Source organism: Podarcis gaigeae, assembly GCF_964106915.1.
Source record: "Podarcis gaigeae genome assembly, chromosome: 3".
Taxonomy (NCBI): domain Eukaryota; kingdom Metazoa; phylum Chordata; class Lepidosauria; order Squamata; family Lacertidae; genus Podarcis; species Podarcis gaigeae.
The window spans coordinates 21,647,182-21,674,266 of NC_139680.1; the positions used below are offsets into that span (position 1 = coordinate 21,647,182).

Sequence of the window (27,085 nt, forward strand, 5' to 3'; positions counted from 1 at the left end):
GGGAAAAAACAAGCTTGCTCCATCTTCCATGTGACAGCCCTTAAGCTATTTGAAGATGCCTATCATACCTTCTCTCAGTCTCCTCTTTTCCAGGCTAAACATGCCCAGCTCCTTCAACTGACTTGGTTTCCACACCCTTAATCATCTTGGTTGCCCTCCTCTGTACATGTTCCAGCTTGTCAATATTCTTCTTAAATTGTAGCACCCAGAACTGGACACAGTACTCCAGGTGTGGCCTGAGCTATACTATTACTTTCCTTGATCAGAACACTAGACTTCTGTTGAAGCAGCATAGAATAGCATTAGCCTTTTTTTGCTGCCGCATCACACTGTTGAGCCCCATGTTGGGCAAAAGATTCCTGAATCGTGGGGGGGTTGGACTAGATGACTCTATTGGTCCCTTCCAATTCTATGAAAAATCTCAATAGAGTTTGTAATAACTTTCATGTGCAACATAAGCAGCCAAGTGACTGCCAGCACCACACATCTATAAAAATATGTACGGTGTAGAACTTTTCCCACAAACTAGAGAGTTCTTGTGCAGAAACACAGGCGTACATTGGTTCATAATGCTAACTCAATCAATATTCCATTACACTACTAATTTGTCGTCTCTCTTAATCTGAGTTGCATTTAGTCTATTTTACAGTAGTTTTTACAAAACATTGTCTAGTCAAAAGTCAAGGCTGCTCATTGTGGCACATAAATGTGCAACTGAGATTTTCATCCCACCCCAATCTCCAGGACAAGCTTTCAACAAAAACCTTGAGCCTTGCACCTTGTTGCTAAATGACTCCTGTGGAAATCCGTGGGGATAATAAACAAGGAAGGAAGGACAGGCTCTTTATGGGGCACAGCTCCACCGTTCCTCCGCTGATTTGCCCACGAGAGCCCTTCCTATGGAAGAATTCGCGATCCTGTGCGTGTTTGCTCACAAATCTCTGCTTGCAAACAACGTGCAGCAGCAGTAGCAGCTGCGCGCGCCGCCGATTGCAGCCAAGGCGCGACCCAGGGCGCGTCGCCCCCGCGCCATTGACACCTGAGCAATGACGGGCGCCGCGCCCCCGAGCCCCTGGCGCCGCCTCTCCCGCTCCGCCCCCGCCAGGGCCCTCCTCTTTGGTGGGCGGAAAAAAAGGAGCCGCCGGTGCCGCCCCAGCCCGGCTCGCCGTCCGCCGGCGCTATAGCGCAATCGAAGGGAAACATTGCAGCGTGGCGGCTGCTTCGGCGGGGATCGGGCTGCTCTCCTCCCGCAGAGGGGGCGGCAGGTAAGGGCCAGAGCGAAGGGATGGCGGGCCTCTGGCAGGCGGCGGAGGAAACAACCGGGTTTGGGGGCTTTCCACTCCCTACGGAGCTCGGGAGAATTCTTCCCGGCGGTGCCCTCGAGGGGTCAGGGACTTGGCGCATCCCGGGGCAACAGCATGACTTGGCACTTCGGGGGTTCAGCCAAGTTGCGCGCAGGCAAGGAAGGCGCGTCTCTTTTCCCCTGGCGGGAAGGGTCGATGTTCCACCGGAGAGGCGGGGTAGGGGCTTCTGGCTTCCGGGGTGGGAGGGAAAGAGACTTGGGCCATTTGGGTGGGCACCCACCGGGCCGACGGCGATCTATCCTTTATGTGCGCCGGGGACCATGGAGCGGCTGCTTGGGCTGCGCCGAGATCGCCCCGTCGGGTTTGTAGGTTTTGGTGTCTGAAGTTCCAGAAAGTTTATAGCGTCTGCTGCGTTATGCAAGGAGCTGTCTGTCTCTCCCCGAGTGTCCCCCCTCCCTCCCAAAACAAACCCTTACAGGCAGGTCCGGAAGCATGTTTGCTCACGAGTAAGCCCCCCCGCCCCCGTTCAGTGGATCGGTAAATGTGGTTTGGTTGTAGTGTCCGATCCTCCTCGCCTTACGTCTACTTAAAGGTCGTTCCCATTGCGTTAGGTGGCGCTTACTCCCAAGCGCGCATAATAAATAGGATTGCAGGCACCAAACTTCGGATCTGGGTATAAATGCACCTGGCTTTGAACATTTTCGGAGGTTTTATAGCACTCTACACATTCACTTATATTATTGATTGAATTTATATACCGCCCTGTACCTGAACAAAACCAAAATTTAAAACCTCAAAATAAAAACAACGCAATAATCCTGTCTTGTTTGCGCTTCCTTGTTAGGTGCAAAGTTCAAGCATCTGTGGCCTTTTCGCTGTCAGTTTTTATTTTTTATTTTTCAGCTAGATGTTAAGAGCAGCGTGGGGCCCTCCAGATGGTGGTTTCCATCTGCCATTGGCTCCAGCCAGCATTACTAGTGGTCAGGGATGACAAGTCTCAGATAAAAACCAGCACTGTTAATGGAGCTTGGAAGTGGAGCGGCGGCAGTCACAACAGCTGCTTCAAAACTTCTCAGTTGCCTCTTCCATGCAGATGGCAATATAGCCTGCCGATAAGAGTTATTGCAATTATGTGTGCGGTTTGTTCAGTCGCAGTACTAAAATGTATAGGTAAAGGTAAAGGGACCCCTGACCATTAGGTCCAGTCGTGACCGACTCTGGGGTTGCGGCGCTCATCTCGCTTTATTGGCCAGGGGAGCTGGCGTACAGCTTCGGGGTCATGTGGCCAGCATGACTAAACCACTTCTGGCAAACCAGAGCAGCTCATGGAAACACTGTTTACCTTCCCGCTTTCAAACTGCTAGGTTGGCAGGAGCAGGGACCGAGCAACGGGAGCGCACTCTGTCACGGGGATTCAAACCGCCAACCTGTTGATCGGCAAGTCCTAGGCTCTGTGGTTTAACCCGCAGCGCCACCATGCTAAATATTACTATGAAAATTTTCGAGGTGGCAACCAGCAGCATTGTCCTTTATTATAACAATGTGCTGCTGTTTTGAGGATAATCGGTTTAGTTGTAGTATTTACTATATTTCAAAAATTGTCATAGCCTGCTAGTGCTGCATCTCGGAAGGTTGGTGGTTCGAGCCCACCCGGGGATGGCTTTGGGCAGGATTCCTGCATTGCAAGGGGGTTGGACTAGATGACCTGTGGGGTCCCCTACAACTCAACAATTCTATGATTCAGTAGTTGTAGAGCAGGCACCCCCAAACTCAGCCCTCCAGATGTTTTGGGACTACAATTCCCATCATCCCTGACCACTGGTCCTGTTAGGTAGGGATGATGGGAGTTGTAGTCCCAAAACATCTGGAGGGCCGAGTTTGGGGGTTCCTTTTGTAGAGCATGGGCTTTGCATGTAGAAGGTTCCTGAATCAAGCCCTGATATCTCCAGGAAAGGCTGGGAAAGACCCCTATCTGAAACCCTGAGGAGCTGTTACTAGTTAGTGTGTAGACATTAACAAGTTAGATTGGTAAATGGAAGTTGGTATCTTGTCCTCATGTCCCTTCTGCCTTTTACCAGAAGGCTCATATAGCCACATCTTTAAAGGGGGTGGCTGGATAACAACCTTAGCGGCAAAGCTATTTCTCTCATGTATCTTGGAAACAGGATTGTTGACATGGCAGTGGGATTTTCTGAGAACCTTTGCACAGATGTAGAAGTAATGCAAATGTGTGGCGAAAGACATATAAGGGAATCATGACAACCTGCTGCTTTTCCCTTTTCTGTTGTTGTTTTGCACCATGATTCATCGTTGTCAGGGTAGCTGCAAACATGACAAGATACAGGAACTGCATGATGCTTTGGTCACACCGTAGCCTGCATTCTGGCCATGCAATGAGTTGCTGGGGGTATTATTGGTCTTTTATTTATATCGGGCATGGCCAAACTTGGCCCTCCAGCTGTTTGGGGACTACAACTCCCATCATCCCTAGCTAACAGGACCAGTGGTCAGGGATGATGGGAATTGTAGTCCCAAAACAGCTGGAGGGCCAAGTCTGGCCATGCCTGATTTATATGCGGTTTAAAACAAATTATCTGCTGCGCAACACTTTTGGGGAACCGTATGACACCAGCCGTGCCGTTGGGAGTTGGTTCATCTGTGATCCAGGGCATGGGTGTAGCCAAGGCTACGCTCATGGATGCAGGCTATTCTCCGCTAATGTTCCCTCCTGTTGACAGGCCACATAGTGCTGTTGTGGATGTTGCTGGCTTGCAGCTCCCATTGGTCCCTTCCAAGATTCTCCAGGAGTGATGGGAATTGCACTCTATAGCTTCTGGAGGATGCCCTATAGGCTGCAGGTCATCCTTTGTAGAAGAGGTTAAATGGACTCAAATTAGACAATAAATGCTTATACCTAGAAGCCAGTAGATGGGGGTTGGAGTCCAGCAACACCTGGAGACCTGCAGGTTCCTCATCCCAGCAACAGGATATTCTTAAACCAAAAAATAAGTTTCAAAGGAGGACTTCAATGTGATGCTACCAAACTGGAATTCAGCAAATTTGACAAATTGGTTGCCGCAGGTGCTGGAAATGGATAGAGAAAGTTCTATGGAAAGGTTGATCATGCACACATTTGATTTGCATACATTTGCATGTATTTGCGCTCTATCGTTTGACTTTTTTGCCTTGCTTTGTTACAAAAACAAACAAATGCATGCCATTGGGGGAAAGAGACTTCTTTGTACTACTTAACTCATTTCATCTGTCAATAAATGTTGGCTATGGCTCATGGAAGCATGTTCTGCAATAATTTGTTTTTGTTGACACCTGGAAGATCTGTCAGTACCTGCTGATGGTAAAGCTGATTGGAAGTAATGTAATGCTGTAGCTCAGAAACTTGAGCTATGAATCGGGAAGATCCCAGCTGAGATCTGGAGTCTGCTATGATTTTGGGAAGTAGGTTAGGTAAGCCAGTCTCTACCTCAAGCCCCACCTGCAGAAGGGGGGGGGGGAGAGATGACGAGTTGCTGAAAAAAATGACATTTTCTAATTTAAATATTTCACTATAAAATTACAGAAAGAGCCAAAAGGATATAAACCCATACCATCAAGTATGATCTATAAAAGCCAATTAAGACTGCAATCCTTACCTCACAATAAGCCTGATTGAATTTAACGAGGCTTACTTCTAAGTAGACAAATATAGGTAGTCAAGTATAGGCTATCACTCTTAGGTCTTCAGTCTTACTAGTGGGTCAGCCCTACTGAAGGCAGTGTGTCTATGCGCCTGTTAAGTGAGTATCAAAATTCTTAGAGAGCAAGCGTCAAATCCCGACGTGTTTCAGATTAAGCATATTAGGGATAATGTCAGAAATAAAGTTTGCCATCTCAGTACTCGGGCTTCCACTATCGGTAGCTAACCTGGTGAAGGTGTTATGCTTGAACGTGATTATTTTGAAAATGGAAATGTTTTGATCAGTTATCTAGTAGGGTTGTTCAATACCCAGGTTTATTGACAGGTGTGCCTTTAAGAGGGGAACTGGCTGGTGTTGCAGTGCTGATGGTATGTCTCTGAACTGCTGCTAAGCATCCTAGCAGCAAAACAACAAATATAAATTTGGATGGATGAATCTAATTGTAGTGAGAAGGAAATGGAAGGGGGGGGGAGAAAAGCCCAAAAGTTGTAAGTCTTTTTTTTTTTTTAAAAAAAAGGCTTCTGTTAATTCAGAATATTCTTTCGCTACTTAAAAAAGTCTTGTGTTCCAGGTTCTTTTTATTAAGAGTGCTTAGTTTTCAAACAAGTAGGGAAAAGCAAACATGGTGTGTTTGTCAAAGGGCCAAATCAGGCATTTGTCTTTAGCAATTTTCACTGGGACCACAGCACACAGGATGGAGAGGCTTAACCCTTACCTCCCCAGCTTTGACTTCAACAAAAATCTGCTTCCCCACATTGCAATTAGCCTTGGTGGCGGTGGGACTCGCACTGGTACCAAACTGGCCAAAACCCTGTGCCTGATAGTAGTGGCACTATTTTTAGCAGGTGGAAATCCTGCTCTTTCTTTCCCACGTGGGCCTTCTCTGAATTTTACCCTAATTCAGGCACCCCCAAACTTGGCCCTCCAGCTGTTTTGGGACTACAACTCCCATCATCCCTAGCTAACAGGACCAGTGGTCAGAGATGATGGGAATTGTAGTCCCAAAACAGCTGGAGGGCCGAGTTTAGGGGCACCTGCCCTAATTCTTCTGCTTTTTTGCTGAACTGATTAGATTTAGATTTAGAATAAGGATGTTTTTCGCGCTTCGCAGCAACGGAGCCAACCCAAGGAATAGAAGAAGAAGAAGAGTTTGGATTTGATATCCTGCTTTATCACTACCCTAAGGAGTCTCAAAACGGCCAACAATCTCCTTTCCCTTCCTCCCCCACAACAAACACTCTGTGAGGTGAGTGAGGCTGAGAGACTTCAGAGAAATGTGACTAGCCCAAGGTCACCTGACAGCTGCATGTGGAGGAGCGGGGACGCGAACCCGGTTCTAGGAAGCTCTTGCTATCTAGGAGCTGTTGGTCATTTTGTGGGTGTTACATCTGCCAGAGGCTTATCTAGAAGAGTCTAGACCATTCCGGGCTAGGAGAACCAAGTCTAGCTGCATTACATTGCCTATTGGTGCCATGAAAACACATGGATTGGGCTAGGGAGATGGGAATTCTGTTTCCCAGCCCCTCAAAATGACTGTACATGCAAGCAGTTACCAGTTTCCTTTGACCTGATTTGGGTTAATTTCTGCACAGCACCTTTCCTGGCCTACAGGATTCCAGAACACAAAACAGTATTCTGATTAGCTATTGTGCTTGTGTTTAGCTTGCTGCTGTTAATTTGTGAAATTTGAAGTGCAGCTGCTTCTTAAGCTCTCCTGGCTTGACATGCCTTGGGCAAAATGTTCTGGAAAGCACAGCAAGCTCCCGTTCGTTTATGGGCCCAGTAGCAGATTTCTCTTATAATTATGGATAATCAAGAATTTTCTTCCGGCCGTATGAATACCGATCAGATGAAGATGTAAACTATTTCTGGCATGGTCCCTGCATATTTTGGAGAGGTGCCATAGTTTCTTGTTTGGATTACACTGTTATTTCTGTGTTTGCAATTATATGTACAAGGGATATCCTGCGGTCTCTGTGTTGTATTGTAGCTTTTTTCTGCCTGGAGAGACAGAAAAGACCATTAATGAAATATACGGCCCAAGCCTACTGCCATGCAAACACCGCAGTGTGTGCTCCGGACAAAGGCATAATAAGGCACATGGGTGATAAATCCTAGCGTTGTACCTAGGAGCTAGATGCAAGTGTTGCTTCTGTGTGGAAGTGCATTGCTAGAAGAGACAGTAGCCCCCTTGTCCATGGGCATAATCACTGGGGCAAACACACACCTATGCCAGCCATTCCATGTTGGCAAGGAAACAGTTGGTAAATTAGACTTCAGCTGTGGTGGCACAGGACATTGTTTCCACTGTTGTAGGTAATGCCATTGTGGACTCTCATGCTACCAAGGTATTAAATTTTCAGTGGGCCAAAGTACCATGTGGAAGATCTGTTGCTGGATGCCCCAATGTTTTCTTTTTTAAGGAAATGGAGCCACAGGGAGCTGACAATATCGTGGGTTCTTTCTCCATGTATATTTATATTTTAATGGATGTTTCATTCTTTTTATTGTGCTTTTTGGTGTATGCTACCATTTCCCACCTATGAGTTATAAAATACCTTTATCAATATTACGATGGTGGTGATTTATTCCAAACCTGAGCTTCTGTTTGCCGTGAGTGGAGATGTATTGTTTTACCTACAGAATCTTTGAGGGGTGATGGCAGTTTTGATTGAGAAAACTGCACCGAGGAGTGAAACATCATCTTCCTCTTGGTGAAATCAGCAACCACCCATGGCTACTTTTCATTTAAAAGAGAGTTCTGGCCACACACCTCCTATATACCATGTAGCTTGGCACAATGATTTTAAATAACATCTGTCACATATAAGGACACAGTGCCAATTCCAATCTGCTGGTTCTGCTGTTGCAGCTGGCTACACAGACAGACTCTAATTGATGGCTTATCCTTGTGCGACACCAACTTAACACATATTAATGTTCAAAGAACAAGAAAGACAGGAGCAGTTATCATATTCATCATAGTGTCACCCTCAGACAAGACACACTTGCACAGAGGATGAGACTGATAGTACAGTAATATCATGGCTGTGTGGTTGGCAACTCACTACTTTTACTTCTTGGTCTCTTTGCGGATCCATGCTTCTCATATGCATAGGGCATCAGTTACATCAGGGGTCCCCAAACTAAGGCCCGTGGGCTGGATAAGTCCCAAGGGACTCGTTTATCCAGCCTGCAGCACTGCCCGCTGCCCACTCTTACTGGCACTGCGCTGTGCGGCTGCCCACTTCCGGGTCGGAGGAGACCAGAAATAGCTTGTATGCATGCGCAAGTGTTATTTCCAGTGCACATCCGGGTTGGAGGAGGCCCACGCACATGCACACAAGCTATTTCCGGTGCTCCTCTGACCTGGAAGTGTGCCGGGCACGCGCTCTCCGGCCCGCCGGACAGTCGGCGCTGGAGGCACTGTTGACCCCTGAATTAGAGGATGTTTATGAGTAGTGGATGGATACTTGCAGGGAGGGGGTGGGATGCACATTAATACAGTGGTACCTCTGGTTACGTACTTAATTCGTTCCGGAGGTCTGTTCTTAACCTGAAACTGTTCTTAACCTGAAGCACCACTTTAGCTAATGGGGCCTCCTGCTGCTGCCGCACAATTTCTGTTCTCATCCTGAAGCAAAGTTCTTTACCTGAGGTAATATTTCTGAGTTAGCGGAGTCTGTAACCTGAAGCGTTTGTAACCTGAAGCGTATGTAACCCGAGGCACCACTGTAATGGCACTCAGTGGTTTGCACTTGAAAAAGGAATGGGTTGTGTTAAAGGGTGTGAGAGAGAGTTGGCTTTCTGCACACTTCACTCCCTACACTCTTGGTCATATAACCATACAATCATAGAATTGTAGCGTTGGAAGGGAACCCAAGGGTCATCGAGTCCAACCCTCTGCAATGCAAGAATCACAGCAACCACCTTCTTATTTCTCCTTGTATATGCCAGTTGCTTGACTGAGATTCATTTGTCAGGGATGATGATGATAAATAATAATAATTTTATCATTTATACCTCATTCATCTGGCTGGTTTCCCCAGGCACTCTGGGCAGCTCCCAGCAGAATAGTAAAAGCACGATAAAACACCAAACATTAAAAACTTCCCTTCAGATATCTTCTAAAAGTCAGATACAGTGGTACAGTACCTTAGTCTCGAACGGCTTGGCTCCTGAACAAATCGGCTCCTGAATGCCGTGAACACGGAAGTAAGTGTTCCTGTTTGCGAACGTTTTTCGGAAGCCGAACATCGGACACAGCTTCCACTTGACTGCAGGAAACTCCTGCAGCCAATCGGAAGCCATGTCTTGGTTTTCAAACAGTTTCGGGAGTCAAACAGACTCCTGGAACGGATTAAATTTGAGAACCAAGGTACCATTGTAGTTGTTTATTTCCTTGACATCTGAAGGGATGGTGTCCCACAGGGTGGGAGCCACTACCAAGAGAAACAATTTTACTGGGTGGAGCAATATATATGTTTTCCATTGGAACATATTTCGGGGAATTTTTGTCTCTAGTCGCGGTTGTCCATCAGTGTCAATGAACCAAACGTGTGGTAATCATAACGCTTCTTACCTGAGTGCAAAGTGGGAGTTTACTGGGATTTGCCAGTCAGGCAAGGCTCCCTTTTATGGTATGTGCATTGTGTGGGATCTAATGCTATTATTGATTCTATTGGGAGCAAGTTGCCTGGCACCCTCCTCTGCCCCCTACCCAATTTCCACAAGTCCTAAAAGAACACCATGTACCCATTTGTGTTCCAGGCCCTCACATGCCCAGCTATGGTTGGGAATGTTTTTTGGAGGGACGATTGACATTAATAATGAACTTGGCGGTTTGTTAACTATCAGAGTAGTTCCAGCACATGGACCCATAAGTGTCTTCCTCTTCTTTTTAAAGTCAATACCTGTCAAATTACATAAGAATCGGACACCTTTGTGGGAAAAGCAATCTGTATTTCAAACAAATTACTTCAATGGTTCCAAAGTCTTACTCAGTCTAGAAAATCTCTGTTGCTTGGCTTTTATCAATTTTTCTCTCTCTCACCCCAATGCTAGGTGCAGCACAATGCAAGAAGTCAACAAGTCTGAAACTCTGAAACAAGAATGGTGGGTATTTTTCGGTTACGTTGCATTTTTCCTGTTTGTGATCTCATGCGTTTTAAATACGATCTTACAACGAAACTGATTTTTTATTAATAGATAAGCCTTTGGTAATGGAGTCGAGATGTGACCCGTGGGGCAATTAGGGGTCCATTATTGCTTAGGTTGGAACGGATTTTTGAGGCACATACTTTGAGGGACAAATCCACTGGGGGCTTCAAATTGCTATCAAGCCAGCTGTTCTTGGGAGTAATTGTCTGGCGGCTGTGGCCCTGACCCAGGCATTGTTATTGATTTGGTCCGTGTCGTGCTTCCAGAGGAGTGTTGCTTTTTGCCCTGGTGGCAAAAGTCCAGACAGATTCTGACATAGATACATCAAGCATATGTGGGAGTCTCCCTCCCTCTCTCTCTCTCTCTGTCTTTATTCCAGGATGGAAGATCTACAGTAGGGCTGTTGAGGGAAGGAGGGATGAGTATAAATTAACTTTACCTAACCTTCCACAAGTGGGAGCAGTCAGTCAGTCAGTTTCATTGCACATAGTTTTACTGCCGCAGTGTACACAGAATCATTCAACAATTAAAATAAAATATACTGGATTGATACAAAAAACTTAAAACATTTATATTATCAAGACATTACCTACTCTAAACAGAGCTATAAGAGTACTGTACCTTAATATACAAGTTAAGACATTAAACAATAACATTTATAAGCTAAAATTATCACATGGCCACTAATATATTAAAAATAATGTTAATTAATACAATGCGCAAGTATATTCGGAGTTTGGTGATAAAGATAGAATATAGCTTGATGTAGATAGGGTCAAATAAATTCATCTCCTTTACAGTTGGTGGCTACCTTGGCTATATAATTTGCTCTAATTTTCCTAGTGGCAGTTGCAAAGAGTGCTACACGCCAGGTCACATGCTTATCTGTGTCTGCGAGGAGATATAAAATCATGTCAGAGGGGTTCTGGCCAGGGGACCTTGTCATTATAGGTGCTAAAAATCTTTCTCTTGCTTCATTATATAAGGGGCAGCGCAAAATATAATGCATAAGGACCTCTGCTTCAGGACATCCCCTAACCAGTGGGAGCAGCTCATGAGAACTGGGAACTGAACACCCAGCCCATGCAGGGATGAACCATAGCATAGAGAACTTGGGAACGGACGGCGCAATAATTACCATGGAAGGCTAGGCGAGAGGGGTTTTCTGTCGGGGAAGGAGCTTGTGTAGAGAATAAGAGGGAGAGGGGAATTGATACATGCAAGAAATTGGGTGCCTGAATGAAAGATGAAGGTGGTATCCAGTGCTTTTTTTCTTTAAAAAATGTTTAGGGGTACTGTCATTTTGACTCAAGAAAATCACCATTTTATAGTTGAAATCGGGAAAAATAAATACAGTAAATGGACAAAGGTACGAAGATTCACAAAATGTTTAGGGATATGCGTACCCCTGCATCCCCCCAGAAAAAAAGCACTGGTGGTATCCAACTAAGCCCCCCTGAGAGCAGCAGACCCATTGAAATTAAGTTAGGTCCACTAATTTCAGTAGGCTTACTCTGAGTAAGATTTGACCGCAACACCTGAATTTGGGGATGTGCTTGGGGACTAGTGGACAGATCCAGGCATGACGCAAGAAGGCCTAGAGGTTCTGTCCGTCTGATCGGCCCGCTGATGTAAATATATCTAGATTCTAGACCAAGGGAAACACTGGCATTTGAATGATTTGGCTACTCTGCCCATACGATGACATCTAAATTTGGGAGACAGGCTGCTAGTATTGTTAGTCTCAACCCGCCCTGGCTGGAACAAGGCCTTAATCATTACTTGTTGGATACATTGCGTGTTCTAAAAATGCTTTGTCCTGCGGAGCCTTAAATGCTTTGTCAGGCTAGTTTGCTTCCTGTTCACGGTTTCCTCTCCTCTTGAAGGACACAACTGCTGCAGCTGCAGGCTGAAGTGAGCGTTATGGCTTCTGTCACGCCACGTTATTAAGCCTTCTCCTTTATAATAAAGTGCCGAGGTAAGCTTGCTGTTAAAAGAACAAAGCTGCTCTCTTCTGATCTTTTGCTTTGCAAAAGCAACATTTTCCTTCCAAAACAGCTTTTGTTTGTGGAGCTGATGAATGGGTTTTCCCACCCCATCCCACCCCCACGCACCCAGCACTTGTACCTATACAGTATATTTTAGGAGCGTTAAATGCTCTCCTAAATGTTTTGTGTAATTGTGCGTATATGTTTGCAAGTAAATGTGAAAGATCATGGGTGGTATCCAGTTCCATAATTGGACTTGGAGCTGAACAATGTATGTTCTCTGCCCTCTTCTCTCTCTGCGCAACCCCTAAATCTGCTTCAAAGAGTGGGAGGAAATCCCAGAAAATATTTAGCGATGGTGCACGGAAGTCATTGAAGTAGTGGAACTATTTAGTTGGATACATCACCGCATCGGGCTTCTTTCCCTTTCCTTTGCTTAAATTAATAATAATAATAATAATAATAATAATAATAATACAGTGGTACCTCGGGTTACATACGCTTAAGGTTACAAACGCTTCAGGTTACAGACTTCGCTAACCCAGAAATATTACCTCGGGTTAAGAACTTTGCTTCAGGATGAGAACAGAAATCGCACGACGGCAGCGCAGCAGCAGCAGGAGGCCCCATTAGCTAAAGTGGTGCTTCAGGTTAAGAACAGTTTCAGGTTAAGTCCTGACCTCCAGAACGAATTAAGTACTTAACCCGATGTACCACTGTAATAATAAAAATAAAAATAAATAAATAAAACAATTAAACAATTAATTTATTATTTATACCCCGCCCATCTGACTGGGTTTCCCCAGTCACTCTAGGGGGCTTCCAACAAAGTATTAAAATACAGTGGTGTGTTAAACATTCAAAGCTTCCCCAAACAGGGCTGCCTTCAGATATCTTCTAAAAGTCTGGTAGTTGTTCTTCTCTTTGGCATCTGGTGGGAGGGCATTCCACAGGGCGGGTGCCACTACCGAGAAGGCCCTCTGCTTGGTTCCCTGTAACTTGCCTGTAATAAATAAAAATAAATAAATAAATTATTGGAAACTCGGGGTCAGTGCAGCTTTGGCCCTTTTCAACTAAACAACAGTCACAGTGATAGGGTCATGCCCCCAGCCTGCCTCCTCCATCGCAACACACAGAACATATAATGCCACAGCATTCCCAGTGGGAATCTACCTGTGGCCCTCCTAGCCGCTGTTCTGTGAACCCAATACAGAAATGGGAGGTAGGAGAGCCTACACCAGTGTTTCTCAACCTTGTGTCCCCAGATGTTGTTGGACTACAACTCCCATCATCCCTGAGCTCTGGCCTTGCTAGCTAGGGATGATGGGAGTTGTAGGCCAAAAACATCTGGGGACCCAAGGTTGAGAAAGGCTGGCCTACACAATGTGGCACACACAGAGCTCCCAAGGCAGGGGGTCTGCAGAGAGAGCGCAAAGACCTCCTGGGGCAAGGGTTCAAGATCCACCCTGAGGAGGAAAATACTTTTTTGACAAGGAGCCAAAGGAGCAGGCCAAGCAGGACATGCAACTAGGGCAGCTGCAGAAACTCATTGGCAGTGGCTGTTTTTTTCTGGTGACTCCTTGCAAAAAAAACCATGCAGGTTTGGGGGAAGCCTCAGTCAAGCTGAGATGATTATTTTTAAAAAAACCAATTTAACCAAATGTCATTCTATAAAAAAGTTTATTTTGGAAGAGCGAGAAAGAGAAGGGGCTTCACTCTATTTTCTGCCTGAGAAGAAAAAACCATATGAAACTGAGAAAACGTATTGGACACAAAATCCAAAACACGGTTTCCTCAGGAGCACTTCTGAATCCCAGATACTCTATAGGTCTGCATCAGAATATAGGGGTTTGTTACAGCCCCATTGAACATAGTGGAACAGACTTCTGAACACATAAGATTGCAAGGTAAAGTAAATTATCCATAGAGCTGTTAATCAGTATAATGTCTAACTCGCTTTTGCATTGTGGATCTTTGTTTATGCATAAAGTATAAATGGACCACTTCAGACATGCATATTGTATTACCATCTTAAGTTCTTTAATTATTTAGATTTATTAAGATCAATAATTAAATGTGCTCCAGGTTTGTTGTTGTTTTAAAAAATGTGCACATATATATTACATATAAACACAATGACTACCCTTCAGTAATGCTTAGTTTAGGTCTCTTCTTAAGCTAAAGGTGTGCTCTGGTCCATGGGGTCACGAAGAATCGGACATGACTAAACGACTAAACAACAACAACAACAACAACAACAACATAACACAGTGTTACTAGATAGTTGACTGTGGAGGATATCTCTACTTGCTAATGTTGTCACCCAAAGAGTATTTTTCGACTAAAGACCAGGGACCATATTTTATAAATAAGAGAGAAGGAGCTGGAGATAAATCTGCAGACTGAAACATGAGAAGAAGTTGATAAAGGCTGGAGAATTGTCTAGTATAATCTGCAGCAAGGCAGGATCTTACGGTCCATATGTTAACAGTCCTGCCCTCCCTATATATAACATATACAGTCCGCTTGATTTTCAAAGAAACTCAAGGTGGCTTGCATTTGAAAACATAGAGATAATAAACTAGGGCCCATTAAAATGACACATATTTAGTCCTCTTGTCTTACTACAAGTAATAGACTGCCACAGTGACCGGAGAGTCAATACACCAGGATAGCTACACTTGCAGTTAACAAAGGAATGTGAAGCACATCTAGATTGTTCATATCAAAATGAGCCAATTGCCAGGCCACATTAAATCTGGTTCTAAATTGGAAACAGCCCGTGGACAGGTACATATTCCTTTTGCATATGAACTCGCCCACTGCACACCCCACCCTACCAAATTTGGCCTTATACGTGACACTTGGTAGCTGGGTTGAAATATAACCAGAAAAACCACTAAGTTTACTTTGAGAACAAAAATTATAAATCTGAACTGGGACATGATAGAATTCAAGGAGACTTGTATTACAGAGCGGGCTATTATAGAGTGCAAGCGCCAAAAGTTAGCTACCTCGTCTGATTTGGAGGATGGAGGTGGTTTTTCTGATTCCAGGTACGTTACTGAGGCTGCCTTGTTAAGCAGAAGATACTTTCAAATAAATATAATTAGCTGTTGCTGGTGTTTAGGGATTTGTGAGCCTCCTGTTCTATGGCTGGCCTGATCTATGATACTCCTATCATACTGCGCAGTATTTAGGACAATGTGCACACTCATAATATTCTGGAATGCTTACAAGAATGTTTGGTTCAGATTTAACATAACTGACAGGCCAATAGACATGTGGTTTAAGTCAAGCAATGTGTTTCATATGCACCTTCCTCCCCCCCCCCCTTTTCCTTTTTTTTTTTTTTTTTTTTTGCAGGGCTTGCAAACCTAGAACTGATGACCAAATTCATGATGGTGCAGACCAGAAAGGCTGTGATCTTTTTATTGATGACCTTTTTGAAGAAGCACAGAAGTTTGGAGCTGTATGCACGCAACAGTCTCAAGTTAAAAATAGAGTATGTGAGTTAAAGTTGTGTACAATTTTGTTTAAGGTTTTTCTTTTAATGTATGCAGTACTACAAGCTGTCTTCTTCTTAATTTCATTTCTATGCCGCATTATAATTTTAAGGGGGGCAGGGAATCAAAGTGGTTTACAACCTACATTAAAATATCAAATAAAACCATCCAGAATAAAACATTATTCTGTACTGAACAATTTCAAGTATACATTCAAAGCAACATAATTAATGGGAAGTCAAATATAAAATGCACATTTAAAACAGCATAATTAGCAAGAGGATAAAGTATTATCATAAGGATAGAACATATCTGCTGCTATTGCTGCCGAATCCTGGTTCAGCGTAGCAGTAGCTGTGGAATGTCAGTCTCAATGACTTGAGACGGCACTAAAGGCAAAGGGACCCCTGACTGTTAGGACCAGTCGCGGACAACTCTGGGGTTGCGGCGCTCATCTCGCTTTACTGGCCAAGAGAGCCAGTGTACAGCTTCCGGGTCATGTGGCCAGCATGATTAAGCCGCTTCTGGCGAACCAGAGCAGCACACAGAAATGCCATTTACCTCCCTGCCAGAGCAGTAGCTATTTATCTACTTGCACTTTGATGTGCTTTCGAACTGCAAGGTGGGCAGGAGCAGGGACAGAGCAACGGGAGCTCACCCTGCAGCGGGGATTCGAACCGCCAACCTTCTGATCGGCAAGCCCTAGGCTCTGTGGTTTAACCCACAGTGCCACCCGCGTCCCTTGAGTCTGCACTAAGAGACAGCTAAACTGTTCTCTCCAGAGGACCCTCCCCCACCCCTTGAAATCTACCACCCACCCAGAATGCAAGCAACAAAGATAAAGAAGGGGGGGTGGAATATATATGTGTGTGTCCCCATATCCATGCCCTTTATTTTCCAAATCTGCAGATCCAGATGTTCTGGTATGATTTTCTAGACTCAGTGCATACTAAAAACCAACTCATTCCTTGTTGGTGACAGCACTCACATAGATTGGTCTAGGTTCAGTTGTTGCAAAGCCAATAGCTGAGCAAATGTTCTGCATACAAATGTTCCCCAGTGCAATTCCTGGTATCTCTGGGAAGGGGTGGGTGGGAAAGGGCCCGGTCCGAATCCCTGGGGAGTCACTGCCTAGTCATTGTAAATCAGGGGTCAGCAAACTTTGGTAGGGAAACTAAGGTCCGGGGCCCAGATCCTGCCCAATCGCCTTCTAAATCCAGCCCGCCAACGGTCCGGGAATCAGTGTGTTTTTACATGAGTAAAACGTGTCCTTTTATTTAAAATGCATCTCTGGGTTATCTGTGGGGCATAGGAATTCGTTCATTTTCCCCCCAAAATATAGTCCGGCCCACCACATGGTCTGAGGGACGGTGGACTGGCCCCGGCTGAAAAAGGTTGCTGACCCCCTGTTGTAAATAAACTCTGAGCTGGTGGGCTAATGAATGACTTGGCATAAGGCTGTTTCCTATGCCACTCTCTTCTGTTTTATTTGGCTATGTTTCATGAACCTGATGCTTGCTTGTTGTGAGATAATGTTCATTTGAGTTTATTTTGCTTTGCAGGTTGATACAACAATTAAATTATGGAAAAACGGATTCACGGTGAATGATGGCGAGCTCCGAAGCTACACAGACGTTGCAAACCAACGTTTCTTGAACTCGATTAAAAAAGGGCAAGTCAGCTTTGTATGTTGAGCCGAATTGCACAAGCACAGCTTTGTTTCTGCTCTGACTTAGCACAGGGATGAGGAGGCCTGGGAGGCAAATGCAGATTTCCAAATTTGGCCCTTGGGATTTTTCCTAGACCATACCACCTCCCCAGCCACATGCACCCTCTCCCTAGGTCATGCCATTCATTGTCCCGCCTTCACATGCTTTTGCCTTGTTGAAATATGTTATTGAACTCTGAGAATGCCTGCTGTATGCCTGGACAGTTCCCCACTCCAGGATTAGTGTAGTGTATGAACCTGGGCTTGCTCCAGACAGACTGTGAACTGTGAACCCAAGAATAAGCCATGATTATAGCTCATAGTTTGTCTGAAGGGGGCAAACCATGATCCCATGTTTGCCATAAACCATGGCCTATGTTGTTGCTCTAACGTAATTGTGGTGATAAAGAAAAATAGGGGTGGTTGGCTTTTGCTGCCCACCTCCCCAAGGGACTGAGTCCTCTAAGTCATAGATGATAATTATTATTATTTATTTATTTATTTATTTATTTATTTATTTATTTATACCCCGTCCATCTGGCTGGGCCTCCCCAGCCACTCTGGGCGGCTTCCATAGAAAGCAAAAATACAGTAAAATATCACACGTTAAAAACTTCCCTGAACAGGGCTGCCTTAAGATGTCTTCTGATTGTCAGGTAGTTGTTTATCGCTTTGACATCTGCTGGAAAAGCATTCCACAGGATGGGCGCCACTACCGAGAAGGCCCTCTGCCTGGTTCCCTGTAGCTTTGCTTCTCGCAATGAGGGAACCACCAGAAGGCCCTTGGCGCTGGACCTCAGCGTCCAGGCAGAATGATGGGGGTGGAGACGCTCCTTCAGGTATACTGGACCGAGGCCAGTAGATGAATTGTTAGAGGCAGGATGCAGTGAAAGCAAGGCAGATCTTTATTTTTCTGTTGCAACAGAGTTCCCTCCCTCCTAGCAAGGAAGCAAGAGAGACCCAGAACCAAGAAGAAACATCTCTTTTAAGGGTTTGCATTTTGGCACGGAGGTCATCCCCTCTACAAACAGTCAGAAATTCCATCACACACAAGGTGGGATTACTGTGGCTCAGGCAGGCCTAGGTGTGATATTCCTGAGGATTTAGCAAGTTTCACATAGTTCCAGACACAATTTACACAAAACATCAGCATTTGATTAGACAATCAGGATGCTAGTCAGACATCCCTCAGTGCAGAGCAAACAATAACAATTAATACAAAAGGGGTTCAAAGATATAAGAGAGGAATCCTTTCAGGAACTTCCCCTGATTGCTATCTGTTCTCAGGCAAGGGAGATTAAGGAGGCAGAATAAATATTTAGTTTCCTTAGTAGAGCGAAGATGGCTTTTGGATTGCTCTCCTGTACTATTTTAGACGTGGTTTATATACTTACTTATGTATGTGTGTTTACCTTGTGCAATTATCAACATCTATTCTATATTTGAGACCCTAGAATTCCTATAACAGTGGCTATCATTTTTCCTTTCAACTAAAATCTTTAAAATATCATTTTCCACACGCATAGGAACTTTTTCTATGTTTATTTTACAGGGAGCTGCCTCTTGAGTTGCAGAAGATTTGTGATAAAGAAGAGGTGGACATTAAGGTAGACGATAAGAAGAATGAGGTGTATGCTTTGAGGAAGCCACCGTTCCATCCTTTCTCTGGACAAGGCTACAGATTAGGAAGGTGAAGAGCCTGGTATTTCTATAAAACTAAAAAATGGTTTGGGGAAATAATTAAGGTTGTTGCTCTTGCTTCCTTCTTTGAGACTGCAATCTAATACTCACTTTTCTGGGAGCACTCAGCGGGGCTTACTTCAGAGTAGACATGCATAGGATTACAATATCAACAGGGTTTTTTCGTAGGTTTAGCCTGCCTCTCAGGATTTTGATTATAACTTGTAAAACAGAGATAGGCAACTTGCTTTAAGACCTAGCCCTCTTACGGTGGCTACTGCTGCAGTTGGCTTAGACCAGCACAGGGTAGTAGTAGTAGTAGTAACAACAACAACAACAACTTATACCTCACCTATCTGGCTGGGTTTCCCCAGCCACTCTGGGCAGCTCCCAATAGAATATTAAAAACGCAATAAAACAACCAACGTTAAAAACTTCCCTAAACACAGCTGCCTTCAGATATCTTCTAAAAGTCAGATACAGTGGTACCTTGAGTTACAAACGCCTCAGGTTACAAACGCTTCAGGTTACAAACTCCACTAACCTGGAAGAGTTACCTCGAGTTGAGAACTTTGCCCCAGGTTGAGAACGGAAATCATGTGCTGGCGGCGCGGCGGCAGCAAGAGGCCCCATTAGCAAAAGCATGCCTCTAGTTAAGAACAGTTTCAGGCTAAGAACAGACCTCCGGAACGAATTAAGTTCATAACTAGAGGTACCGCTGTAGTTGTTTATTCCCTTGACATCTGATGGGAGGGCATTCCACAGGGTGGGCACCACTACTGAGAAGGCCCTCTGCCTGGTTCTACCTCACCAGCAACTAACAAATCCATTAGTACAGTGGTACCTCGGGTTACATATGCTTCAGGTTACAGACTCCGCTAACCCAGAAATAGTGCTTCAGGTTAAAAACTTTGCTTCAGGATGAGAACAGAAATCTGCTCTGTCGGCACGGCAGCAGTGGGAGGCCCCATTAGCTAAAGTGGTGCTAACCCAGAAATAGTGCTTCAGGTTAAGAACTTTGCTTCAGGATGAGAACAGAAATCTGCTCCAGCGGCACGGCAGCAGCGGGAGGCCCCATTAGCTAAAGTGGTGCTTCAGGTTAAGAACAGTTTCAGGTTAAGTACGGAACTCTGGAACAAATTAAGTACTTAACCCAAGGTACCACTGTAATGATGTTAACTATCTAATTCTAAACATCTATTCAGAAGCAGGTCCTGCTGAGTCCAATGAGGCATATTCCCAGTAAAGTGAGTACAGGATTGACGCCAAAAAGAACAGTAAATGCAGAAACTGCTATAGCAACAACCGTAGCAACGGAACAGCTCCTTTATCAATCACCACTGTGCAAATTCCCTTTCAAAGTGCAAGGCAAGAGTTCATTAGGATGCCTAATCGGTCCTGCTGTTCTGACAATATTTAATTAGCCGCGTTAACCCGACCTGTTTATCTGACTAGCCATTGTTGTTGGGAAGATATTGAACCCTATCCAGACCAGGTCACTTGGGGGGGAAAAATACCTTATGCTGATCCATTGGGACTGTGTCCCATTGTAAATATGTTGCAGGTGTGACCTATAGTAGGGGAGGAGATGCCGGCCAAAGTAATCTCTACTTCTGATTAGGAAACAGTCCTCTGCCATTACATGTACAAGGCAACAGGATGGCTCCACCATACATGTGTGAACCTGTCCCATGCTTTCCATTAATAATGAAGTTTGTATGGTGAGGAAGGAAGGTTGCAATGTTAAAATGCTACTTCTGGGAGCTGTTCTGTACTTGACAATGGCACAGACCCAAGTGTGCTCCTTTTACTGGAAGGGGTTATCAAAAAAATACGCAAGTTCTCCCTGATTTCAAAGTTTTGGGAGGTGTTGATGGATAGACAAAATCTTATCGATTGATAGAGCTTATTCTGTTTTCTAGAAATTGTTTTTTCTTATGCATAGTTTTGCCATTCAGATTTCTGGTGTATATTATGATTGATTTAAAATAGTGATATATCTGTCTTTCCAGTAAAAATACAAATACAGTGGTACCTCGGGTTACATACGCTTCAGGTTACATACGCTTCAGCTTACATACTCCGCTAACCCAGAAATAGTACTTCAGATTAAGAACTTTGCTTCAGGATGAGAACAGAAATTGTGCTCCGGTGGTGCAGCAGCAGCAGGAGGCTCCATTAGCTAAAGTGGTGCTTCAGGTTAAGAATAGTTTCAGGTTAAGTACAGACCACCAGAACGAATTAAGTACTTAACCCGAGATACCATTGTAAAGTCCATGGTAAGGTAGAAAGAGAACCTTATTTCAAACAATAAAGCCACAAAGAGGCAAATTATTAATCACTGCTCCCTTGAAAAGGGAACTGGAATAGTAGATTGCCTACTAGCTTAAAAGCAGAACAGGGATTTTAATGAGATAGCAGTTTTTACATGCTTATTCTTGAGTTATTCTGCCAGCCTAAAATGCACTTTTTTTACGTTACCAAATAGATTGAAAAATTCTGTCTGCTTTTAATTTAAACATCCTTTAAGGATGTAGTGAAAATGCTGTTGTTTAATCTATTTGTTGTTGATGGGATTAAAGCTATCTAGCCTTTAGAAGCATTTTGAAGTCATCAGAAAATAAGAATAGCCAGTGTATGGCCTGACCCTTCTTGTAGAGGTGATATTACCTTGTTTGAGTTCATGTTGTTTTCTTTTACTTTGCAGTGCCACACCAAGAATAATTTCTAAAGTAAAAAGAGATGTAGAAGAAATTGAAAAGAGAAAACCAACAGTGGTATTAAATCATTCAGAACCCATTACTAGTATCCAGATCTGGCTAGCAGATGGAACAAGGATAGTACAAAACTTTAATATTTCTCATAGGTAAGAACTGATCGTATTAACCCACACCCTTACAAGTGCAATGCAATCCTGTACATGTCTATTTAGAATTATACTCTGATGAGTTTAAGGCTTACAGAGGAAGAGATTGTAACATGGAAAGAATTCCATGGAAAGAATCTCAGACCTATCTGGGTTTTCAGAATGAAGTCATCAAGACCAGATATTTAGTTTTGACTTAATGCCATTTTTCTTAAGTCCCAAACATGATCGTTTTCAAAATGAAAATTTGTAGTACAATACTGTTTTGTTTTCGGCAGTTCGAATCCCCGTGACAGGGTGAGCTCCCGTTGCTCGGTCCCTGCTCCTGCCAACCTAGCAGTTTGAAAGCACGTCAAAGTGCAAGTAGATAAATAGGTACCGCTCCGGCGGGAAGATAAACGGTGTTTCCGTGCGCTGCTCTGGTTCGCCAGAAGCGGCTTAGTCATGCTGGCCACATGACCCGGAGGCTGTACGCCGGCTCCCTCGGCCAATAAAGCGAGATGAGTGCTGAAACCCCAGAGTCGGTCACAACCAGACCTAATGGTCAGGGGTCCCTTTACCTTTACCTTTACTGTTTTGTTTTGTGCTGGCCAGTTAGCACAAAGTCTTTGGATTTGTGACAGCTTAGAATCATGTATTTTTCAATGTTCTGGTTATATCCAGTGTTGTAAACCCTGCTTTCGTGGTTTTATAACACCAAGAACTTGTTTTTACATAGTTTTACATAAGGACTAACAGTGCTTTGCCTTGCCAATCATTATCATGGTTTCATCATTTCGTTCAGATCACCAGAACACCTTCTATTGTCATCTTACAAGTATTGCAGGATAAGTAAGGGGGTACTATATGAGCAGATATCCCTGATTGCACGCATGCTTTGTGCCAGAAGACATATATTTATTAACAATGAAAATTCTGGATGGACAGAATTCTCTTCTCTACTGCAAACAGAACAAAACATTCCCCTTGTCTCTTGTTCCTGTAATTTATCAGGTTTAGTTACTTTGGTATGAAGTTCTGTGCATGAATATGTAGAGAGTCCTGTTCAACTCACTGGGAATGATTTCTGAATAAACATGCATACAATCAGCCTATTTGAAAGTTTGAAGAGGCTCTGAAGAGAAGCACTTCGTCTACTTTGGGTTAAACACGTTATTACATTTCCTGTAGGATTGTTGTGCATAAAGCAATGGCAAAATTTAGTTTATATGGGAAGGGCAATCTATAGATTTGAGCGTGATAAAGGATTATACTTCTTGCGATTAATGGTTGGGCATATTCTCAAAGAGCAACACTAGCAGCTCTGCAGTAAAATCCATCAGTATGCAGCTTAGTTCATTTGGATATTTTATTTATTTTACAAAATTAATAAAGTGAAGAAGAATAAGAAGAAAGAAGAAATCTCTAAGCTGTTTACATACCAGTTTGGATAGTTTGTGAGAATTGCTAAAGATCAGAGCTTCTCTCTTCAGTTGAACCAACTGGCAAATGTTTAATGAATTTATTCTCATAAACATTTTGCACACTTAACCTAGTGGTGAAGGAGGCTGAGTTGACACAAACCAGATTTTGAGTGGACATGCCACTCACTGGGCAATGTAAGCGTTCTGTCAAAAACTTGTTTCCCTGAACCACCCTTTCCTTACTGTATTTGTACCCTAAATGATTCAAAATAATGGTGGTATACAGCTTGGTTTTTACCACTGTAGACCTGTTGAAATTTACAGACCTAACGTATTTATGCTCATTAATTTTAATATGTCAACTCGATGAGTAGAACTTAGTTGAATACCACCCACAGACTTAAAAATATATATATTTGCTTTTCTTCCTAGAATATGGCACGTCAGAGATTTCATAGCAAATTACCAAGGACATCAAGGAAGAAGTCATTTCACGCTGACCACATCGCTTCCTTTTCACGAGCTGCTGAACGAATCTCTCACCTTAGAGGAGGCTAATTTAAAAAATGCTGTTGTTGTTCAGAGACTTAAAAAAAATGGCGAGCCTTTTCAGAGTTTGTCCTAGCATCCTTTCTGAAGATTGCCTAAGATACATTAGCAGTGGAGTCTTGGAGAAGAAGCAGATGGTACCCACCAAACAGTTGCTTGGCTGGGTTTGTTTTACCAAAGCCCAGGAGGTTTATGTAACCCCAAAAAGAAATCAATAGCAATATTTGTGGTGTGGTGTATAACATCTGCAGCGCTTGTTGGAAAAGTCATATAGCATGTGCTGTACTGACTCCAGTGCATTCTCTCTCTTTTTCTATTTATCAACCTAACTAGAATATAACGGGCAATAATTCACCAGGACAGCCATCTTAAGCTGTGTGTTTTGTCAGCTAGATAGCTGTGATAGTCTTGCAAAGGGGCATTCTAGAGAAACCGCTAGGCTTTTGTTCGCACTTTTAGTTACAAACTGGGGGGGGGGGGGGAATGCACCTTGCTTTTTGAAGGTACTGCCGGTTGATACTATTCTTGCTTTCTGCTATAGCCCGATATGCTTTATTGTTTCCTCAGTGCCACAGTGCAGAATTTATGGGAGGCTAATACTAACATTTAAAGCTAAAACTAATTTTAACATCTGAGGCAGCAGTTTCTAAATTTTGAAGTAGTTGCTGCCTTCCTTGAAAACATCTGCCAATTCATGTCTTACAATACGATCCTATACATCTCTACTCAGAAGTAAAAGTTCTGCAGGGCTTACACTTACGTGAGTGTAGGACTGCAGCCTTAATCTCGTATTGTGCCATGAGATCCATACATTATGCTCAGTCTTGAAAAATTTATTTGAAACTGAACTCCACTGATAACAGTGCTTGGGATAGTAGTTTTAGCTAGTGAGATGGAAGTATATGAAATGAACAACCAATTGCTTGAGAAGTATTAATTCAAAAGTTCAGCTGTAAGTTTGCCACAGGTCAGGAAGCTTTGTGGGCACTTTCCCACAACTAATCACACATGCATTATGAAATGGTACGTTCTCATTGTGAGATCATACCATGTCACAACTGAATAGTCTCACTGAATAAAAGGAACATGTTTTCACCTTGAAGCTTGTCTTAAAACCATCAGATGTATTTGGCATGGGCTTATCTGAGCATGTTGCTTTTTAAGAGTTAGAATGCAGGTGTTGCTGGATTACAGCCCTCCTCTGGAGGAAATGTTGTTGTTGTTGTTGTTGTTTACCTTGAATGATAGTCAGGGGTGCTGCAGGCAACAATGGCCTCTGTCCCTCTTTCCTTCCCTCCCTGCTTTTATGCCCTCTCACATCTCTGCCACCCAAAGTCTTGCACAGCTGTTTATTGCAGCAGCCCTGGCTACAAACTCCCCAGGCAAATGTTGCCTCTGGGGCTGGTCCAGGGGGTGCTGGTTGCCAGGAGCTTAAGTGGCCTCGGAGTAAGCAAGCAAGGGGGACAAACTGAAGGGGCACCTCTCTTTGGGGCGGGAGGGGCAGCTCAGAGGCCAGGGGTGACAGCAGCGGCTGCCCAGAGGACTCCCAAGGGGAGAGGGGAGAGGAGGCTGAGGGAACCCTCCACAAGGGAAGGTGTTCGAAAAAGGAAAAGGCTGGAAGCTCTGCAGGCAAGGGGTGACATAACTGGGCTCCTGACCCCACAGGGGTGCCACTGAAAGAACGTAGTTGGTCAAGGGAGCTGCAGACTCAAAAAGGTTGAAAACCTCTCCCCTATGGTAAGGAGATAGAGAGAAATTCAGGTATTAATTCTTCACAGCTGCTTCATGACCCGGTGGAATGGTCATTGAAGAAGACAGGTCTGGGAAACAAAGAGCCATGTTAGTCCTAGTCAAGCCATGGCGTCTCACCAGAGCCAGTGTGGTGTAGTGGTTAAGAGCGATAGACTCGTAATCTGGGGAACCGGGTTCGTGTCTCCGCTCCTCCACATGCAGCTGCTGGGTGACTTTGGGCCAGTCACACTTCCACACTTCTCTGACGTCTCTCAGCCTCACTCACCTCACAGAGTGTTTGTTGTGGGGGAGGAAGGGAAAGGAGAATGTTAGCCGCTTTGAGACTCCTTCAGGTAGTGATAAAGCGGGATATCAAATCCAAACTACTACTCCTCCTCTTCTTCTTCTTCTTCTTCTTCTTCTTCTTCTTCTTCTTCTTCACCTGCCCGCCCACAGTGCAGATACAACCAGACGTATTCGGAAAGAAGAGGAGAGTTTTAAGGTGTTTTCGGGGTTTTTTAGGCTTATGTATCTTTATAAGATGAATTTGCCTGATTTCCAAAAATAGCAGCTTTTATCCCCATCCCACTCTGTGGCAGGAAGGGCACTGAACAACGAGGACATTAGTTCTCATCTTCTAGTTATAGGAATGTTTGTCAGAAACAGGTGGCAATCGCATTTTGGGGGCGCTGCTTATCTGCATCCTGGTTGTTAAGACTGTCGCACATAGATACTACTAGAGGATGGGAAACAGCCTTATCTGTGAGTTGCCATTCTTGGTGGGGCAGTCCACCTGTCAAAGGGTTCTTCAGACATACAGTTCCCCCTCATGACTGTTGGGTACAGTTATTTTATTTTTTTGTTCTCCATGCAACTCTGTTTTAGGTCCATGAAGGCCTATATACTGTATTGTATTTTTCACCTGTTAAAGTTCTGCTGATGTTAATACTGTTGGGTTGATGATTTATTGTCAGCTGCAGTGGAAGTTTTCTTACAGCTGAGGTGTCATCCTGAATATTGGGCTTGGTCAAAAATGGCTTCTGCCTGATGACCAAGAGAAGGAGCCTAGTCAACTGCCTCACGCTGATACCACTGAGCAGAGGAATTGACAGGGAAGTCCTCTGTTTGCTGGAGAAAAAGAGTGCAGTTTTGTTATGCCATAGCTCAGAACAGATTCATGCATTTCGAAAATGATGTAACCAGACTCCACATCACAACGGCAACGTATGCAAGGGCCAATTGCAGATGTCTTTCCCAGTGGCTTATAAAAACTCTAAATAAGAGTGAGGAGAATGACCTGTGTAATTGTCCCAATTGTTCATGTTCTGCTGAATCCAGCTGTGTAGAAGAGGTTTCACAGCAGATGTTGGTGGCGGATAGAGGGGTAGGAAAGGCAGGAGAAGTTCTGTTGTGCATGCAAAAAGAGATGTTTTAATTTTCACCTGATACTGCAGTTTAGTACTCCAAACTTCAGGATGCATACACAAGGTCACCC

The 27,085-nt window shown here is 44.0% G+C and overlaps 1 protein-coding gene and 1 long non-coding RNA gene across 2 annotated transcripts; one reads left to right on the forward strand and one right to left on the reverse strand.

Annotated features, from left to right (window-relative positions):
• The first annotated feature begins 1,183 nt into the window (after nucleotides 1-1,183).
• On the forward strand, nucleotides 1,184-24,961 carry UBXN2A (UBX domain protein 2A). The gene is made up of 7 exons (XM_083730830.1): nucleotides 1,184-1,265; nucleotides 10,064-10,114; nucleotides 15,514-15,652; nucleotides 17,216-17,329; nucleotides 18,918-19,051; nucleotides 21,749-21,907; nucleotides 23,743-24,961. Exons 2-7 carry the CDS (start codon nucleotides 10,074-10,076, stop codon nucleotides 23,933-23,935), a joined length of 780 nt encoding a protein of 259 aa, XP_083586956.1. The 5' UTR covers nucleotides 1,184-1,265; nucleotides 10,064-10,073; the 3' UTR covers nucleotides 23,936-24,961.
• LOC310840735 lies at nucleotides 9,941-24,724 on the reverse strand. Its single transcript, XR_014562065.1, has 2 exons — nucleotides 24,620-24,724; nucleotides 9,941-10,559 (listed from the first exon to the last, which is right to left on the reverse strand). It is a non-coding gene; the product is annotated as an uncharacterized lncRNA (long non-coding RNA).
• Nucleotides 24,962-27,085: the final 2,124 nt, after the last annotated feature.